This window comes from Diprion similis, chromosome 4, assembly GCF_021155765.1.
Source record: "Diprion similis isolate iyDipSimi1 chromosome 4, iyDipSimi1.1, whole genome shotgun sequence".
Classification (NCBI taxonomy): Eukaryota; Metazoa; Arthropoda; class Insecta; order Hymenoptera; family Diprionidae; genus Diprion; species Diprion similis.
The window spans coordinates 27235503-27257142 of NC_060108.1; the positions used below are offsets into that span (position 1 = coordinate 27235503).

Sequence of the window (21640 nt, forward strand, 5' to 3'; positions counted from 1 at the left end):
TTTAGCTTCGAATGTTTGGGATCATCGACGATACTGAACAAAGGTCATGAGTGTTTCAATACGAAAATAACAATTTGATATTTCACCTTTACTGCGGTATTCATTGACATTGGATCTCTGTGATTTAAATTGCATATTTGCTTGGTTTTACCGCGTATACATGCAGAGTGACACACAGCCTGCGGTATTTTATTTCGCTTTTCAATTATCACAGAATTCGTAAACCACAAAATCAGAATAAATAATATTCGTAGTTTTTTACCTTTGAAAAAAAAAAAAAAAGCTAGCGAAGTCAATTTCGACACTGTGATAAAAGACAAAAAGTTGAATAAAAAATAACAAGATAAAGATAAAGTATAAAGAAATAATAAAAGTTGTCGTAAAAAAAGAACTAATGGACACGTGAAAACCGAGGAGGCTATACGAGATGTAACGTAATTCGAGTCAAGTGAAAATATCTGCGGAGCCACAGCCGGGCTGACCAACGTCAGCCAGTCGGGAGTTCACCTCCTCCGTCGTCGTCTCCGTCGGGTCCATCCTCCCTGCTTCCTCTCTATCGCTCCTCCAGCTGGGTGCCGGGTGGCTCGACCCGCGGAAGTCTCCGGCAGGTAGGTGAGGATCGATAACTCGACGCCGACCCAGCCGAACCCGAGAAGTTGGCCCTGGAAATGCCGGCGTCGTTCTGTATTTGCGGTTCTCCGTCCGTCGGTCGAGCTGAGGCGGGAAAAATATTGATTTAAAGTAATATTGCACTCGCCAGTTGATTGGCCGGTGGGTTGCAGGCGAGCCGAAGTGTCGAGGTGAAAATTATATGTTAAACATCATACAGCTTTTCGAATCTCCTTCTTACCGCCTCTTCTTCTCACTCCTCCTTATTCTCCTCTCGCTTCTTACATCCAAGCAGAGCCGCGCGCATTAGCTGCCTCGTTTTACCAAGTTTTAGTTGTAAGGCTTTGCTCATTAGGAGAGCAGATTACCACCGAAAGAGACCATGGTGGACCTGCGGCTCGAGCTGAGCTGCCTAACCGAGAACCTCGCTCCAGGTTTAAACAAATAGCTCTGCGAGTTGTCGCTGGATCGATCACAGCGGCACCATTACCGGATTTTGGGGCTGCGTTTCGTTCCAGCTTTGTGGATCCGTGGAACAAATGGTAACGAATAAAATCTCCTCCTTCTTCCTGGTAAAAGCAACATCTGTTGACAAGAAGCGATTCAGAGAAATATCTATGCTCCGCTTTTTTTTTTTTTTTTTTTTTTTTTTTATATATATTGTTTTTTCGCTGAACCGAAGAATTCCGATAGATATACAAATGTCGCATCGCTGTTGTCGTCGTCGTCGTCGACACGGAGGCAAAGCTCGTGTCCTTTATCATGGTATCTATGTATGTATGTATGTATGTATGTACCTATAACTGTGCCTGAAACGGCCCTCGAACTGAATTCAGCTAACGATTTACTGAAATGAGGATTGATTTGAAAACCTTTTGTCAAGCACAGACAATGTAAAGTGCATTGACCATTGTTCAGAGAATAAGAGGCGCCTGATTGTCGGGTTTTGAAGAATTTTGGAACAGCCAGAGTTCGGAAACGTTACTCGTACTTGATCGGTCGAACGAACGTACGACGATCCGTAACAGTTGGTATAAATCAGCTATGCTTCCGCAGTACTTTCTCCGGCAGTTCGAAAAATGTAGGTCGCAAAACGGAAACTTGGCATGATATCTAGTTAGTTTTATCACAAGCTAAACGGGAGGAACGAGAGAACGGAGAAAAAATAATTATCCGTCGAACGAGATAATCGTAAATTTAACAGAAAAGAATCACATACATTTTTTCGCCTACCGAAACGCGCATTCTCGTCTCGGGTAGGTATTTATTTTCCTTGCATAACACATTCGTGCTAATTCTTCGTAGCTGCTGTACCCAGTTAAGCACCACTAGGTATATCGAATGAACACAAAGGAGAATTCGAAATAATAAAGTCCAATGAAATCGTCTCTAGATTCTATCTTCTTCCTTTTCTGCGTAGGTACCATCGCTTTTAATCGAAAGACGTGAATTGAATAATATGCAGGTAAATTTACTGATTCTCTGATAGTCGACGTCTCTTCTCCACGAAGCTCGAACGAATTTTTAACAATTGGACAAGCGTGTCTCCTGAATTGTAGACGTTTGTGTCCGGTCGGCTGGATAAAATTTGGTGAATTCTAACTTCAAACCCGTCTTTGGACGGGTTGAAAAGTTTTCTGTATGTCCTTGGGTTCCGATGAGAAACTGCAGACAAAAGTTGACCTCATTTTTTTGCTCAACTTAACCTACATTTGGTTCAGGCATTTCTTGGTGTAGAAAAATTCCACCTATTATAATTTCCTTGTGATCTGTCCGGCAATTTCATTAAAACCAGTCAAAATACTTTTCCGAGATGTTGTTGATTTTTTAACGCGGTCGAAACGAGAACTTCGAATCAGTTTTACGTACCTGTCTGTTCACCTAATTTTCCTGTGTACCTAACCTACTTGTATCAAATATGACGAATTGTGTACTCCTCGATCGCAGAGTTCTGTAACATTTGTCGGATGGTTTGAATTTCCGGTGAAAGTTTCAACCCCTCAATCAGGAAGGACAGATTCTCTCTTGCCAAGAATTAATGGAGGTCGCTAGTCGAACATCGTGATCCGTTCAGCTCTGCCTTTCTTCGTCCTTGATCCTTCCCTCTTTGCGTTTCCTTCCTTGAAGAGGAGAGACCAGTAAAATTGGAAATACTTTGACATTATGTGCTCTAATACCACAGGCAAATACTCGTGGTGCATAAGTATCGCCAGTTAAGAAGTTCGGAACTTTTATCCTGTAATCATTTTCATTCACCTCTTTGCATTGGAAATAAAGTCACGCGCCCATCGCAGCCAGCTACTTTGCACGGGCGTGGGAAAAGTGTGTGCCATCGTACGTGAGATAAAAGTATGCAACTTAGAGCGTCGATTCGATACCGCGCGATACTTTCTACTTTTATTTTATCGACATGATTTTACTCAAACGAGAAAAGAGTATATACTCACGCTCCAAAGTTAACGCGATAACTTCAGCTTTACGAACAGTGGTGAAAAGAAATGAAAGTGGTTAGGAAAACGTATTCTTGAAAATGGAATTTCTCAACTTTGTTGTTCGCACGATCTTCACCAAGCGCATAGCGAATCGATAAAATTTTAGGGAAAATAATAAATGATGATGAAGATCATCTAACTTGCGTATCGAAAATCACAGATCCTGCAATATGAGGTACATATTTGAAAATCATTGGAATAGCAGTACACATCCATTGTTTTAATTTATACTTGAGCTGAAAATTGCTGCTAAACTCATGATGCAAATTAAACAGGGATATCCTTCGTTGTTAAAACTTTAAACGTCCAATCTTGCCAGGGAAGTTTACCGAAGCTTTTCGCCTACATTGTTCCGAGTATAATACAAGGTAAGGCGTGCCTACGCCAATGCCTATACCGCAAAGTCTGATATCACGGACCGTGCTGAACCGCGATATTCCACCGTGAGTACAGTGCTTTCCGAGACAATGACGTCAGCAATTTGTTATCCAGCTAATTAAGAGCCAGTCAGTTCTGCTCCCCTAAAATCTGCCAACATGGACGCCCTCGTCGTTGGTCAGTGCAACGGCGTTTTTTTCCGAAGTTTCGGGTAACCCTGCAGGTGTGGAAAGGTCATCGATTGTATATCGTGTACCCGGCACTATGCAGCAAGAGTCGACGAGGTACGACGTTATCACCATTTTTCAACCCCGACGTCGCATATAGAATTCTATAAAAAAGGATCGAGCTGTCTCTGTCCGAGTGATGGACATACGCGGTGCAGCAGTGCAAGAAATCATCACTTCATTCGGGGTAATCGGTTAGCGTGACGAGTGTCTTCACTTACGAGACAGTGATTTATCGCGGTATCCGCACGATTTGGTTCAGAAACGTTTATATTTCGGCCCATTTGAATCCGTTTAGTGTTGCTCCAAAAAGTTTAAGGCACGAAGGGTGGTAGAGGGGAGAGGAAACATTGAAAGGAGGAGAGAAATGTTTCGAGGAACGTGGATGGAAAAGAAAGAAAGAAAGAAATAGTAAGTAAAAACACCTACTTGACCGCCAAAAACGCCTGCATGCGGGGGAAGTTGATATATTACATTATTAGGGGAGGACGGAATGCCTGCGTTAGATATTTACATTCATGAGAAAAAGATCCTTGTAACGCTGGGCATTGGTACTTATGTTACAATATCAAAGCTACTGCAGGCTAAAACAGCGGACAACGTGATTATGTTAGACAGGCTACTCAAAGGAAGTAACGACTGTCTTCTAATTTCATTCATTTCGCACAACTTCCTATTTTCTAACTACTCGAGCAGGTACTCAGCCTTACTGGAACAAGAGGGTAAAGTATGTATCCCCTTACTAGATCCCGAATTCGTCGAAAACTTTTGGATTTTTTTTTTGTCGTGCTTCAAGAATTTTAATCGACGTCTTGTTCAACGCGCCCATCTAACGTGCGTTGACACTTTACCAGTTTTACCCACTTTTCGATCCACTGTCATTTGATGCAGAGGCAATTGACTGTACATGAATTTATCAGTTAATTGTAGTTAATCCATCCATCCATCTCGTTGTCATGCGACGAAAGTGAAACGTCACTGACCTATGCCGCTTCTGCTGTTTTCTCTGACACCACGAAACGGTCGACTCTACCTTCGTGTTTCTACGGAAGCGGCGTCGGAAAATCAACATCGTAGCACATACCGTGAAATGAGTTCCGCGTTGAGGTCGGCATTCCGCCCTTTCACTATTTGTACTTTCTCATACCGCAGTGAACAGTATAAAAAGATCCGCGAAAAAGCTCGGAGCAAAGGCTGTTCTGGGAAATCAGGATATTACAATTTTCGGGGGAGGAGGAGAGAGGCAGGTCATCGAATCTAACGATGCGGAATATCCTTATTGCCATCCAATAAGTTCGCCAATTTATATCAACGCAAGGCTCGGATCGTATAATATTCTACTTTACCACTTCCTCGGTTAGCTGTACTCCATATCCGTACACAATTCCGAGAGATGTAAGTGATAATTTTTGGAAAAAAAAGCACGTTGAGTCAATGTCAGTTGCAGAGATCAGCGTTTGGCTTCTGCCAATGCGAGTTTCTTTTTTTCTTCGACTCCGCAAATTTTCGTCTAGCCGCCTTTGGCTCGTCCTGATAACGGACGGACGTCGAGCTCTCGCAATTTCGACCTCGACAGACAATGAACGCGTTCGCCTTCGAAATAGCCACCTTCATTTTAGGTGATTCCATGGAACGACCAGGCTCCCTTAAGGTCGTCGAGAATGAACTCTGACCCCGGCTTTATAGTCACCATAGAATCGTGCCTGAGACTATCACGTAACACTTGCGATTCAGGATGGACGGGAGGGTCCCGGAAACTCCAATACAGTGATCAGTCTTAGTTGTTTTCGCTAAACAATCCCCGGATCTCTGTTGAAATATAATCTCTATCCCCGCAGACTCTCTTGCTGTAACAAGAGGAAAGGAGGAAGAGTTACCCTCGGTCCTTTAAATGAGCGGATTTCTCTTTCACTTCGACTCCTCCTAAAACGTTTTTTACCATCTTAATCATCGCGTATAAATGTTTGCGGCTGTTTTCATCTCTCTCGAATTGAATAGTAGTAGCCGCGATATTTTATCGCCGTTCCATCATTCCTTCCTCCGATGTTGTAACGCCTTTCCATTATAGATGGAGGACTGTGTGCGTAGTGATTGCCGAACGCATCATTTCGTATCGCATTGTCGAAACAGATTATTGCCCCAGTGGGCGAATAATACTACAATCTGTAATCATTACGAGTTCGCCGCTTATGTATCTACATTTCCATCTGTGGTCGATCGAAAGTGAAAGTTCAGACGAGAACGATTCAAACCGCGACGACTGGACTGCAAATTAATTCGGTTGCGTTGACAGCCTTCTTGGGAGTGGAGAGAATGATATTGAAAAAGTAATAATAAGCCTGACGTGTGGCATTATAGCCATGCACATGCATACCTCCCCAAAAATTATGGGCCTTGGTGTTCGGTAAAATGAATTTTGAGCTCAATATTATACATATATATAAATTCTTCGTATAGTGAACTCGGTCGTTCGATTGTTCTGAGCTGAATTCCATTTCATATCTTCCAATTACGACACATCCCATTGGTTAATTGACATACTCGTTCTTATGGAGACATCCAAATACGGTAATCTTGGTAATGAATCGCTGCGCATTTCAAATAAGACATTGCCCAACGATTCGCTTTAACGTCACCCTACCCCTGCACGTGCGGAATCGGTACATCGTTAGTGCCAATGACTTGGCTGCCTTGGGCAGGAGCCTGTGAAGGTAATCACCGGACACTTGATTTACGGTCATTCAATTCTTCCTAATCACAGGTACATGCTAAACTGTACCTACTGAAACGGTGCTACGCTAATATTGCTTAAGCTAATATTGAGCGATGACAGATTGCTGCCTCCCTTCCCCCCCGAAGCTCACTTAGTGGTTTGCTCTTCAACTTTCAACGAATAATTATCTGAGATTCATTTACTATCAATTCTGCACAGATGTATAGTTATTTCAATTTATTTACTGGCAGATACAAGATTGTATAAATACATATTTTATGTAAATATCCTACGTAATTTAAGCTTTCGAACGGTATCTTGATTTGTCCGGAACCCTTATTCGAATCCGCAGAAATTTCGCTTTTTAGCGATATTTATGAGGAATTAAAATTCGATTAAGTCTTCTCCGTATCACTTGACGACGCTCAATTTCCTCAATTATAAAACCTGAGTAATAATTTAAACTCAACGATCTGGATAAATTTCCTACCATCGCTGAAACCATTCGTCATTGCAGAAATCTGGAAAAAAGGTGCGGCCTTGATGATACTAGTCTGTGAAACTTCCTTTCTCCGACCACGTGGCTAACACTGAACGCTATCTGTTTCTATTTCCGCTGACAGCTGGACGAGCCAAGTTCTTGTGAAAAAGGTCAAGCAGCGAACGAATTCGAGACATTAGGAAGCGATTCTGATAATGTATTATGGCCTATCTCTTCTCCTCAACACATTTATCAAGTTTGCCAATCCGGGAAATGATCTTCAGGTCGCTGATAACTCTGATGTAATTGAAGGCCACCCAATCTTATTGTGAATGAGTGGTTTAAGTTGGCTTTCTCAGTTCCAACTCGGAAAAGGGAATTAATCTCTACGGTATTCTGGAAAGTTTCAAAAAAATCTATCAGTATTTGGAAGAAAGCTTACATAAAAATGTTTCTTGAAGCAAACTTGCTTCCAATTATTCTTCTTGAATTAGCAGTGTTCCTTAGACATTTCTCGTACATTCTTCCCAGTCATACTACCGTGTCATTCGTAATGTAATTCGTTAGTTATATCCGGGATGATCATCAACTTTTCTCAGTGAGCATTCATACAATCCCTGTGCGGAAACATACAAGTCCAGCAAATCGCTATTCAAAACTACCTCCGTTATTCTCCATTGTGATCGTAAGCTTACGACTGTGCTCAAGTATGAATAGGTGCAAGTATCCGGGCACTGCATATTGCAGTCCATAGTTACAGGCATACGATGCTCGATGCAGTCGATGCAGCACTAACGGGGCGGAAGTCACATGCGGAAACGTTACTGGAAACCTGCTCTCTCTAGAATTATTCTCCTAAGCGTACCTACGTCGAACACTTCGTTGCGATATGAGAGATATTGGAAAGAGCTATCTAGGTACTCGAACACCCGAAAATGTCACTTTGTGAGTTCGTATCAATCGCATAATTGGTGAACGAAAAGATGACGAGGAAGACCTTTTCCTTCATCCAGTTTCATCTACTCCTTTGACATCCCGTCGTGACCGGGTTTACTTGCTGTAGGTTATACCTCGCGATGGAACTGTACCGGATATTGAAAGTTATCGATCCATTGACGGTAACGATAATTAATTCACGCCGTTCTTATCGTTTCTTCGGTGATTATATACCCTCAGATTTTCCAGGTTATATATTTGCAAGTAATAAAACCGTTTCAAAGGTGTTATATTAAACTGTTGCAGCTTTTCAATGTTCTTTGTGGATTCCAATCGTGCAAGACTTGAGATTGCTGAGCGTAATCCGCAACAGAACGGTATCATCACCGGTAAATGCAGTTTGTAAATTCTTACAATTCTGCGCGAAAGAATATATGCGAGCATGACCTCTCCATGAGCCAAGAGGGTAGAAAAAATCTTGGGAGGATTCTGGAGACGTAAGTTTTACGGGGGACTGTCAGGAATGTGCCAAAGCACGAGACTTCGCTCGGTATCCCATTGGGGTAGGTATTTCAGCGCTAGTTGGGCTCAACATCGGGATAGCTTGCCGCACATTTTATATTTTATCCCGCAAACATCTGGTAGAAACTGCCGCTGTGGCATGAAACGAAATAAGTTTGCCGAAGAGATGATCATAAATAAGCCATTTTTTCAAGGTGTCATCCCCTTATTCTCTTATTGTTCTCAATTCTCACGCCTCCAAGTCATCACACGGCTAAGCCTTCGGGAGCGGAATAACAAGAACGACATTTTGATTGTAGGCTGCACGTAATGTCCTCAATTACATACTTCTACTGCCACAAAGTGACAGTAACGATGTATCGATCCAATGTAATGGATGATAATTGCTGCAATCACTCGTTCGACTTGCTTCAAATGCCCTTCTAGTAGTATCATGTTTGAAACGTGTGACGAATTGAAATTCTGCTATCAATCTGGAAAGGTTATGGTGAGTGGACAGGAAATTCATCTTTTAAGAAATCGGAGATCGTCCATCCGGCTGTGTAAAGAAAAAAAAAAAAATATTTATATCCACGTAACGTTAACGTTTCGGTGAAAAGAAATACGGGAATGTCTCAATGAAATTCGGAAGTCAATTTCCTACTCCGGTGTGACTAATTTGCGTCACAATTTTTCTATCGTATCTTGCTCACGTTATTGCAAAAGAGTAGAAAAATGCCACAACCGTCATCGGCTGATCGTAGATTCTTCCGCCTGTAGGTTGGCATTGCTCGTAAACTATTCTCAGCACGGTAACGTGGTTATCTACCGTCTCCACAGTTTGTACCTAGCGCATATCCACCTCTCTCTATCTCTCTCTCTGGCGGGGGTCCAAATAGTCGAGATAATTGAGTGAAATTGGTGAGTAAAGTTTTGCCATGCTCGCGTAAACTGAATCCTAAGAAGTGAACCTTGGTTGGGCTGATCGATATTTGGATATTGGGTGGTGTAAATAAACTTCGGTGGACCTACGTATAACACAACTCGACCCAACCTGATCTTACCGTAACCTAGGCACCGCGTTTCCGTAACTCTCGGGGTATGTTGGTTCCTTCTACCTTCTGATTCCGACAAATTCGAAACGGCGAACGGCCAGCCCGTCCCATATGGCTATGCCAATTTATACATAGAGTGTGGGACCAATGATCCATGTTCCGATGGATAGATCGCGGATGACGGATGAGAGGAAGCCAAGTTATACAAAACTGACGGGGGGTTGTGCGGAGATTCAAAAGGTGTGCAAAAAAGAACGGAAGCTCTACATCTTTTCTTCTCGCTTCTTTTTCGTCCCTTGAAAATAATGGCTTTGACAAAGGAAGAAATACTACTTTGCAAAAAACACTGGGTAAAGCTACTTTTCACTGGCTACCAGCTCCGCGACGACTCTGTTCGACACACATTGTAATCCCCCTGTAGTGAGTTGGCGTTGAAGCTGCTACCCCGAAGGGGATGTTGAAAATATTTTGAATAATGATGTTTTCGTTCTTCTACTCCGTCATGGTGAATTGCCAAATTATCAGGCCACGAGCACCATTCCGCCGTTCGCATACCTTCAAATATCGTTTACCCAATCGATTGGACAGCGTGACTGAGGAATTATCGATTATCTTAACAAGGGGATTAGGTTGGGAGTTGTGCTCTACGTACGCTGTGAAGTCGAGGAATAGGAATCGTCTGACCTGTGTCCCTTGGCTTTTAAACCCCCCCCCCCCCCAGCTGTTTTCCTCGGACTCCAAGAGTTCGGGGTATTGAATTAAATTTTCCGTGCATCTAAAGATTTCATTTCACGCCTACTCGTTATGGAAATAGAGAAGAATCGACCGAGTCGTCAATTTACTGAAATCATATTGCGCGCTCAATTTAACGGACCTTGCACTCTTATATATCTACTTAAAATCTGTTCACTGAGAAACAGGTGTAATTTAAAATAGGGAGAACGAAGAGGAGAATAGCCTGCAGAGGCGCGGACGAAAGGTGCGAAAGAAAATTAGTAAATAAATAGTAGACTTTGCAGCTGTCTTTCGAGGATTAAAATTGCCTGAAATTACACGTATGACTGAAGTCTCGATCAAGCAAGCATTCCAGAGCTGGGCGTGTTCGGATGTTTATTGGGTTTCGCATAAAGGGTACACATGACTTGCCCAGCACTTTTCGAGGTAGTTGAGCCGTTTCGAGATGACGATATAGCTACTGAAGACCTCGATGAAGATAGCGACAGCTGCCGGTACGGTTGCATGATCGTTGGTTGGTTCGATAAAACTAATATATCCTTCTTCTTGTTCTCGGTGTAGGTATCGTAAGAGAAGGGTTGCTTTCAGAGGGGTAGGGTGAGAGAGAAAGAGAGAGAGAGAGAGAGAGAGAGAGAGAGAGAGAGAGAGAGAGAGAGAGATCGGTGCGGCACATCGATTACGCCTAGCCACCCTCTCGTTATTCAGTTATATTCCTGCAAGGGCTGGCTCGTGGCACTAGCGGCTAGCTAGCAGAGGTAGGGCTGAATCTCGCCTTTTCAGGGATTCGCGTGCCTCGAAGCTCCGGCTCTGGCTCCGGATCCGGCTACGGCTACGGTGTTCAGCACGCAGGATCGGCTGGCGCGCGCGACCCTGGAGGGACTCGGCGGGGACTCGGCGGGGAGTCGGCATCAAACCGTTGCGATGCTAGTAGGCCGCTCGCTCTCCCCACGAACGATACGCAACGTCAGTTAGCGCGACGACGATCCGACACACCGTCGTGCCAGTTGCTCGTCGACGCATTCGCGGATGACATAATCTGGGAAACAAGGGGGAACCCTGGGAGTCACGGTGCGGATTAATACGGAGTAACGGTGCAGTTGTCAAATTGTCGGAACGAGTCGCTATCGATAAGAAGCAACAGTCCTCCTAGCAAACGTCGGGATCCAATAAAAAAACTTCGCCCTAAAGCCCGCAGACGGATATTCCTGCTGGGATTACTTGGATTACGATATTATACCTACATACCTACATTCTTATTTGCGAAGATAAGAGGTTTCCCCGCTTTCCGACGATCGACAGAGGTGTGGTTTTTGTTTCCGGTTTTTTCTTCTCTCTTTTATATCTCCCTCCCTCCCTCCACCTTCTACCTCACCCTCGCCCCCGCTCCCACACTCCCTCTCTCTCTCTTTCTATCTTTCGCTATCTATCCATCCGCGAAGTTGCAGTGCGGCAAGTTGCCGAGTTACAATACGGTGGTGTGCTGATGGTGGTTGAAGTTTGAAAAATAATTTCTTCTCTGTAAAGTAGCTATAATATAGTGGATGAGAAGGAGGAGGTTTGAGCATTACTTTATATTCGTATGACAATATGATAATCATCGACTTTTCTACAAAGAAATCAACCGGCGCGTGATTTTAACATCTGAATTTATCGAATGCAGCGGTTCAGTGTCGAAAGAGAAATTTAATCAAGTGCGAAACTGCGAAAACTACGACGGCTGTTTATAATTTTTTGTTCTGTGTGTGTTCAATCAATCAAATGGTTTACTCGGCAACCGATATTCGCAGCGAATGATTGTGGATATATCAACTTCGATCTACTGATAAACCGTGTCGAGTTAAAGAATTCATCTTTCTCACACCATACAACTCGCTCGCCGAGGAATCACCCAGACAGTGACGTACTTGATAGGTAAGCCAAAACGCCATTCCTCTAATTGGCCAATCCATATCCATTAAACTTCGTTCAACATCAGCGCTCTGGGATGCTAAATACGCCACCGCTTTTTAACCCAGTAGAATGTCAAAACAGCTCTCGGGTATTCAAATAACGGAAAATAGTATATCGTGTGCTACCCATGGTAAGCGAATTTTTATACCGGATTTCAAACTGCGAGAGGTTGATTTTTTAAACCTATAATATAGAACATCTAGATGCCAAGTGGTAGATAACGAAAGACATGACCATTCTTCACATCCGTCAGACTTCCATTGAAACACGTCAGCTTATGAATATCCCGGATTAGATTAGCCTGTTGACTTCACTTGTTGGACGAACCTGAAAATCCCGTGAGATGAAAACCGCTCGAGATATTCCGAATGATTTGAATAATTTTCTCATTGTTTCTTGATCACTAGCCGTTTTCTCAACCGGAATTACGAGGGAAAATTCAGTAACGTAGAAAGAGAAATTGTACAAATAATAACCCAGGAAAATTATTCACTGTGACAAACGTAAACTTGTATCGAGAAACGCTTGTATGTTTTTTTAGTGTCACGCCTAGTTGCGAACCCGGAGTTTTCTCCAATGGCTTTTGGGCTGGTTATAATTGCACGAAAAAATTTGCTGTATTAAGTTTACAAATGAAATCATTTCCGCAATATGACTTCAGAATCGATGATTACGATTTTTCGCATCTTTTCATCGGGTAGAATCTAGATACTCGAAACAATAATTGAAAGGTGTTTGAATCTTTGAAATACTGGATCCGTATCCCGACAAATTCGCATGTTTTGTGGCGTGTCGTAGATTGAGAGATCATGTAAGTCATCGGTCAAGTTTCGCGAGAAATAATTCAAATGCCCATCTAACACATGTCTTGTAATCGCGAATTTCATTGGCCTCGTAAGTGTCACCTGATCATGCCACGATTAATCGAAGAACGACTTAACCCATCTATTTGCTATCATTTCGCAATACTTTTACCCACGGAGGAAACAAGTTCTGATCGAGGTGCCACGCCACATAATAGGCTTATACATTCCGACATGATTATTGACAGCTAAGGTTATCCTATATATCCTGTGCATCAATTGTGTGGAGATTTACGGGTGGGTTGATGATGTCAAATCGATCCGGTCTATCGATCGCAATTCGCAATCGAAAAAGTATCACGCAAGCTTATATACATATATACATGATTCATTGCATGATCGGTAAAATGAATCCGGCACGTATGTAAGTCGTATGTACTTACATTTTGAAATCACCACGACTGTAATTTCTGACGCGGGGAAAAAACCCCGACAAACGGGAGGGAAAAAGAACAATTCGAATGCATATTTCAATTATTCCAAACCGTTTCTAGGTTGCGCTTTCCCGCCGAGTCAAAGGTTATCGGTCGGCGAGTCTAGGCGTTCGATGAATTTTTCATCCGACGTACGCGGCACAGACAGCTTCACCTACATAGCTGCTCAGTTATCAGGTGCTACGTATATTTGTTAATTTATCAAACTCGGATGACGGCGTAGCTACTGAAGCGATGAAGTACAGGGGCACCTCGGACCGAAGTAGCAAAAAACACCTAAAGCTGCCCAGTCATTTTTACGGGCAGCGCGTTGCACGGTAGAAAGGAAAAAAAAATCATGCTAAGATCGATACCCCGCTGCTGTGGACTCGGTGACGTATCCCTGATCACCATCTTGAAGCGAGGGATGATGCATCGGTCCGGTGATTCTAACCATCAGCTCGGAGCAAACGTGCGAAATTCCTAAGTATTTAAAGTTTCAAGTATTTCCGAAATAGTTTATTAAGCAATATCTCCTCTCGAAGTCTGTTGTAATTCCGATTTGTGATTTGTTGAAAGTAGTCCATTCTCATTGGACAGTGTAATGAAAGTTATTTGTCAGAAGCGAACTTTCGAGACGGACTAATTCATCTTCTGTTCAAACGGTTTCAGTATTAAGTCAGAGGGTTGTGTAAGGGACAATGGGTATAACTTCCCGGTGACGAGTCGCTGATGTCAATATTCAAATCTTGGGAAGCTCGCGCGTAACTCGAGTTTCCGACTTGATCTTCAGTATTACCAAAGTTTTTCACTCGAGTTTTTGCAGAGGCGTTGGTTCGATGGTTCGATATTAGGTTGACAGAGCGAATACTGGCTAAGGTAAACCTATTTGCCTGACGGGGAAAAAAAAAATTTCCAGCCAGCTAACGGAAGCGGTGAAAGCTCAGCCAAGAAATTGTTTTTCTTCTCACGAACGGAAGCCGCAAGATCTGCGCATCATCTGTCAGCTCGATCGGTGTTTGAGCCGAAGTTGAAAGCTTCAGTTTCTTCTTTTTTACTTCATTTTCCTCGTTTATGGGGTTCGTCTTATGTCGATAAACCAGTCGGTGATTAGCCAGAGCTTGCGGATCGCGCCGAGGAAAAATGGCGTATAATAACGAGAAAAGGTAACTTGCAGACGAAGAATCTGCATGCGATTGTCTCTGCGAATTACATTCAACTCGATCTTACTCAATACTACTCGTAGTTTTGTACTTTCGTATTGTCTGAATCCTTCTCGTTCTTCAATCTGTAAGATTATTTGAGATTGAAAGGAGCTGCTTAATGCCGAAAATCATTATCGATCACGTCAGCTGGAGACTGAACGAAAAGTCAACGGTAACGTTCAAATTTAATGATAAAATAATATTTGATAAATCGAATCATACACAGCATGTTGGATATGAATTACATACGTGTGATTATTTTTGTTACATAGATTGATCCGGATTATAGACGATAGCTCAGAAAACATTTCCGTTATTTTTATCTTTTACTTATTCCTTCGTCGTCAAAACAAACTAATTATACTTCGAAAACAACTCTTGCTAATTTAAGTGCTCGCGATTTGGTTTGTCTCGCGCCTTATTGTTCGAGATGTTCAAATTGAGCCAAACTGAACGATCCATCGATTACCCGAAAATCTGGTAAAAGCAGAAGGTCAGGTGACAGATGGTTACTGGCACTAAATGATTTACTTTGGTATTCCATCCTCTACTTTAGCTTCTGTTATTGCAGACGTGAGAACGTAAGAATTTACAGTTTCCCTCATTTTCGTTTTCTCATACTCCTCAATACTGATTAAATAACCATTTCAGCATGACAAAGGAAAAAACAACCAAGTCTCGTCTGACTTTCAGGTTTTACTCACCGACTGCTATTGATATGTTAAAGTATTTTGCACTGACCTTAGTCATCGGCATCAAGTAGTACAATATTGCAACAGGAATTACGACTTAGGAAATTTATCCACACTCATCCCATATTAATGTAACATGCTTGATGTGAGCAATATGATGTGAGTGATGGTAACCGATATGAAATGAAAGAATTATTTCAATAGTTGCGAGAAAAAGTTAGGTTAGTTTGAAAAACAAAGAAATAAAAAAACAAATTACACTCTTGAAAGGAAAAAAGTAACCACCATAACAAGACGTTCGCCCGTTATCTTATCAAGAAATAGTCCAGCATGCGGACGGAGAAAGTCTTAATGCGACAAAGCCGACTTTCACTATTTGTTACACGTTCCTGGCGACGAGTGTGTAACTTTATCCGTCAATCAGGCTACGTGTATGCCCAACGTAGCCCCCCTGATTCCAAGAGTACGTTGCTGACACACAACGTATGTAGATGAAGCGGTCAACCGGAGGCACGTATTCAGGTCAAACGTCAAATACTCCGCGAGCAGGAAAGCCAGGTATGATGTGTGTCTACGGATCTACCTGCGAGCACGCCATCCAGATCCGCGGTTACAGGTTCAGAGTTAATTAAGACTGAGATTAAACGGCTAGAATAGGCCTCCCGAAACGGTGGAGTGCGACAGTGATGGTTGACGTTCTCGTTGGATAAGGTAAGTGTACCAGTCATGGACACGTCTAGTCACCCAATTATTGACCCTTTTATTTTCCAAAATTATAAATTGCAAATTTCTAGATGACTAAAACCATTTGCTAGATGGACTTAGACTTTTTTTTTTTTTTGCGCAATTTTAGAACCAAAGATCAAACAGATTCAACCAAAAATGGCGAATAATTGGAACAAGGTCAGTGACTGGTACATTTACGTTACTCGCAGAATCCTTACTCATTGAAACTCAATCTTTGCGCCGTTGTAGCGTCACTTTTGATGCGATAAATGTGCACCAAGCCTCTAGCAGGCCTTTTTTCCGTCCGATATATACAGATGGCCGGATCTTGCCGCATGTGCGGTTCTACGCGTTAAACCATCATCATAAACACAGCACATTTCCCTGCAAGCCGACCCTGCAACCGCTCATACCTTCCGCTACTGGTGGTTTAATATCTTTTGCTGGGATTCTAAAAATATATCGTTCCCTCTTACGTATATACATACATACATATATATATATATATATAACGTGATTGTGAACGCGTTTACGTTCTTGGTCTTGTTTCAAACCGTTTCATTATTCCGTCGAGAATTTTTAACACTATCTTTATTTGTATCCCCGCGCAATTTATTCGAGTAACTGATCGTGAGGAGAAACACGCGCGCGTTTTCGACTCGCTATTTTTGCCTACGAAACGTCTGCTTCTTGTCGCTTCAGTTTCCTTCTTATTTATCCTCGACATTTTCATCTCGCTTCTCTCGCATACCAAGACTCATCGTGTCCTTTCATATTTCACGCGCTGAAAATTATCTTCCGCCCTTACCTTTTTGCTTTTGTTTTCTTTTACTCGTATTATTCATCCAGCCTCCCTCGAGCTGTGGTATAAATCTGTTTTACCGCGTAATTTCCCCCTGGCGACACCTGCTCATCCCTACATTGCAGGGGAGAATTGTGTAAATTGTTGGTAACATTTACATGTCGTATAATAAACGTGATACATATAGTTCAACTTGGGACGAGATCAATTATTGCTGACACTCTCCTTATTCGCGATCTAGTATCCTTCGGCACAATATTCGGCACAGGCATCATCTTCGCGATCATTGACACTTTTAGTCATAGTTATACTCCACGTATAATTAAGAGGGAAAAGCAACAGAAATTTGTGAAATTTAACCTTTTGTCCAAGTTTTTCGTATTACTCCCTACTTACTTTTAGTTACGATATTATTGAATACCTTGACTGGATATGCATCTTATCGCACTCTATCTACATTAGGTTCAGAATATAATCACTACCGGAAGTTAAGTGTAAACATCACGAGCAGTAGAAAACTACAGTCTAGATCCTGTTCGTTTTTGTCATCCTTTTATTATTCATTCTACTCCTCCTTTTTGTGCCTCCCTTCTGCGTAAATCAATCTAAGCACTGCTTGTGTTTGTCTCATACGCAATGAAATGAAACTTTAAAAAGAAAAGTATAAAAATAAGCATTCAAATATTTTTCACTCTACAAACGGACCTGATTCGCAAATATACTTTTCAACCGTTAACCGATTCTTTCTTTTTTTCATTATCGGCTATTATTCCCTATGACTAATTTTTTTTTTTTTTTTTTTTTCTTTTATCTCTGTAACTTGGTGTTAGGAGAAAAAATTCCATCAAATTATCATATCAAATTACAACAGAATGTTGAATCATCGGAAATCGTGATAGATTCGCAACTTGAAGTTACAATCAACACGTCGTGAATAGAAATATTTGAAACACGCCGCGACTGACTGTCCAAATAATCGTTTAAAAATATTTCGCTATGTATGATGACGTAACTATCCACGCGGTATGATGTCGTTGTTTCTCCGGCGTTTTCCTGCCTTCCGTTTCATTTCTCGCGTGGTACTCGCTGCTGTCCATCACGTTTATTCCTCGGCGGCATCCCAGCTACGCGATCTTTCGTCGATTCCGACGGCTTCTTCAACCAGCTGCATTGATTTTCCTTCGAACAAAGCGTGCACGCCTTCCTTATACATACATTCGAGTATATACATATACCGAAGACGCCACCAGTAGGTGTTAGTGACTTATATGCGCCCGTCTACGAAAAAAGCACGCCCGTCGTCGTCGCGGTTGACTCTCCAGGCTCTTTTATTTTTTTAGTATCAGAGGGCGAGGGGCTGATTTCATGGCGTTTCCACAGGCAAGTCCATCAGGCATGCGATCGATTTCGTTTGAGCCGTATGGCAGGACTTTTTGTCTTCTCGTCGTTATACCGCTTCTTTCTTTCATCTACTTTTCTTCTCTCTTGTCGCGAATGGCTTCTGTCTATTCGAATGGTATTTCTTTGGGGACATCTGCAGAGGGAGAAACAACTTATCAGCCTCGAATTCTTCTCCACATTGTCCTCCTCTCCCTCCTTTCACCTTTTCATTTCATCTGTTCTTTTTTCTCTCTTATTTTATTCTTATCCGTCGCAGCCGTCGTTGTTACCGTGAATAAGTAGGCAACGTTCTTTCACTTTGCTCGTTAACAAGTTTGATTCACAAATCAAAACTTGCATGCACAGTATTATTAGTTGAATATTTTGCCGTCTCATGGTCTCCGCCGTGATTTATAATAATTGCTAGTCCAACGATTAGTTGCGGTGAAAATAATGTAGCCATGTGAAAACATTTCGAAAAAGATGAGACAGAAAAAAAGGAATGTTGTCGAATCATGAAGCTGGGCGCTTCAAAGAGAACGAAGCTTCGCTCGCGTTCATCAGGGCGAACGCCACTAAATTTTCCGTCTGTTTTCTACGCGTTATAAAAAACTCACAGACTGAAATGAACAAAAAATATATATATATGTATGTATATACGCACAATCTACAACTGGCTAGCAATCAAATTCAAACCATGCGAAAGAACGTAGCCTGTATGCCGTTGAAAAAATATTCTGTCATACGTATCTTGTGTCACAGGTATAACGACCCCGTTATTCGTATTGCGCAATTTGGCCAATATTCGTTCTATAACCTAACCCATGTCGGCACCACTTTCTCCATTTAGGGTCAGCCAAGTACGATTTATACTATTACACCTACACTGATTGTGAGACGCGTATAAGCTTGCGTTTATAATGTACCTTTTATTCGGTCACGAATGACATAATATCCTTGTTCGCAATCCGTACTTATACCTACACCTTCAATCAAGTGACTCGTTGCGAGGCCATCAAGGTATTCGCAAAGTTACTGCTGTGCTAGTGGGATGTTGAAGACAAAAATGTGTGCATTTCTCGAATATTATGGCTTTTCGGTAATTCACGAATGTTCAATTTTTATAGTCTGTTGGTATATGGAGTAACATGACGTAAAACGTCAATTTTCCCGTTGGTGGAATTTGCTTAGATGGAAATGGCCCGCCATTCTTGGATCCCTTGGCAAAATAATGTTCGGGAAATAGTCTCCTACCTCCTTTAAGAACATTGCACACGAACTTGTTCTGCAAATTTAACGATATTCTTATTTTATAATTTCAGGTTAAAAAATGGGGTGTTTCGGGAGCAAGGATAAGCTGAGCAAAGAGGACATGGATTTTCTCAAGTCGCACACGCGGTACGACGAAGCCACCATCAAGGAATGGTACAAAGGATTTAAGGTCAGTTGACGATGCAACTTTCTTGATTCTTTCAAAGGTCGATCATCGTCGTATGAGATTTGCAAAACGAGGCCGCCGCAAGTCCCACTCGGTTTCGATTTATTGATGTTCCGTCTATCCAGCGCAGATGAGACAGAAAGTGGTTAGAGGCTGCGTCATTAGCGGCCTAATTATCCACAAGATACTCTGTCGTTGACCGATAAATTTAGGGACTCATATTTCAGAGAAATCCAGCTTCCAGATCTCGAGACTCTAAATAGTTTGGAAATTGTCAAATACTTGAGCTTGGATTTTAGAATTAATTAAAACTTTTCCAACGCGTAAAGCCGTAGATTCTAATCGTGGAATTTTTTGCAGTCATTGCTTATTGGGCGGCAAATTTTATTCTACGAGCCATAATATTTTTTCGCGTATAGCCTGGTTAGACGAAACGATCGCATTTTGCTTCAATTTTTGCCTCTCACTTCTCTCGTCTGTCACGTTAGCATTTGGCTTAAAAGCATCGCCACAAACCGAGACTCTCGTTGACAAAGCAAACTGACTAAATACTGCTTCAATTAATCTCGCTCGCGTGGCACACGAGCTTTTCCTCCTAATCACCGGTCAAACACAAGCATCGCTGATTGTAATCGCTGCTCGGGTTGATGGAATTCATTTAGGCTTGACAACGTTTTCTTACAATAAAAAATGCGTGAATTATCGAAACGAAATCCGATTTTTTACACACACTGTATATGTTGCGGTGTGGAAGTGGAACGTTATCCTGCGGGATTCAGGAACCCTCGAATTCCTTCATACGCCTTTTGTTAATCACAATCCCTTTTTCTCTGTCCTTAATTTTTCCTTTCAAAATTCTAGCTCGTCCCAATCCCGCAGAGAATGCTTAAACCGTCCAATTAGGGCGCATCCGTTATGCTTTACAATTTATTCTATACGGCACGTCGCTTCGTTAAAGCTCTTTCGGCAATACCTCCCCCTCGCGATATTCCCATGGAAGCACTTTCACTTCTATGCAGGGTTCTAAACCTTTTTCGTTCCACATTGCCACAGTATGATTAGGAAGATGCTGGAAAACCGATCTTCTTCACTTTTTCCTCCTACTGTATAAATTTGTTGTTTTTTTTTTTTCTGCACATCAATCCTAGAAAATTCGCGAGAGATACTGTGAACCGATCCTTGTTGGCATCCCTGCTTTTGAACTCTGTTAATTATTTACGCACAATGCGTCTCCAGCGTTTTACCCGTGGAAAGTTGGTGCGGTTTCTCAGTTATTTAGTAGAGGAACTTTTGCCCATTCCCGGGCAAAGCGGCCCTCAAAATTCTGCCTTTTTCACCGCGCGGTGCTGGAGTAAACTGGCTCGCCGGATCATTGATTTGCAGATAGCTGTGGGTGTAGAACCAGCAACCGCGAGTAAACTTGACTCGTGAAAACTCGTTTGCGGCTTAACTTTAATCGTGCAGTGCCATTTCGTGTCGGTACGTGGCAAACTCGAAACAATTTTAACATGCTCGAAAAAGAGAAAGAAAAAAAAAACCTGCCTCATCTAATCGGAGTAGGACGGATGGGAAATGGCGATGAAAGTCAAAACGTACACTTTTGAGGCGAAGGAGAAAAACGAGTGTACACTTTCGTGATTATAACAGGATCGATTCTACCTTATCGGATTATTGTTAGGATGACATTTAGTCTGATCAATATGTGAAGACTTCTTAATTGCCCCAATTAGAGCTATAAATATACAAATTACGAATATCGCAACGGTTGCGGTGTGAGCCTCAACGGCTAATTGAAGTCCGGTGCAGTGCGGTAATCAGAACACAAATTTCATCATCGTGTGCATTTTACAAGTTGAAAATGCAACGGCGTTGCTGTATGTCTATCTCGAGAGATCGTGAAATAAACGTTCGCCTTGGAGACACCATACCGAAGTCGGATTCAGTTTTTATTACGACATGGAAAACAGAATTGCAACCTTGTGTGCAAGTCGATTATAGCTGTGAATCAGTCGATTACAAGGCGCAGGATAGAACACGAAAGTTG

At 42.1% G+C, this 21640-nt stretch overlaps 2 protein-coding genes across 2 annotated transcripts in view; both read left to right on the forward strand.

The window, feature by feature from the left end:
• LOC124405775 (neurocalcin homolog) overlaps positions 1–21640 on the forward strand; it is a 100756-nt gene that overhangs the window by 43821 nt on the left and 35295 nt on the right. The window lies entirely within an intron of this gene.
• LOC124405776 (neuronal calcium sensor 2) overlaps positions 11646–21640 on the forward strand; it is a 33015-nt gene continuing 23020 nt past the window's right edge. Inside the window, exons 1-2 of the mRNA XM_046880953.1 lie at positions 11646–12038; positions 19481–19599. Coding sequence (XP_046736909.1) covers positions 19489–19599 — 111 coding nt within the window. The 5' untranslated portion in view covers positions 11646–12038; positions 19481–19488. The remainder of the gene's footprint in view (positions 12039–19480; positions 19600–21640) is intronic.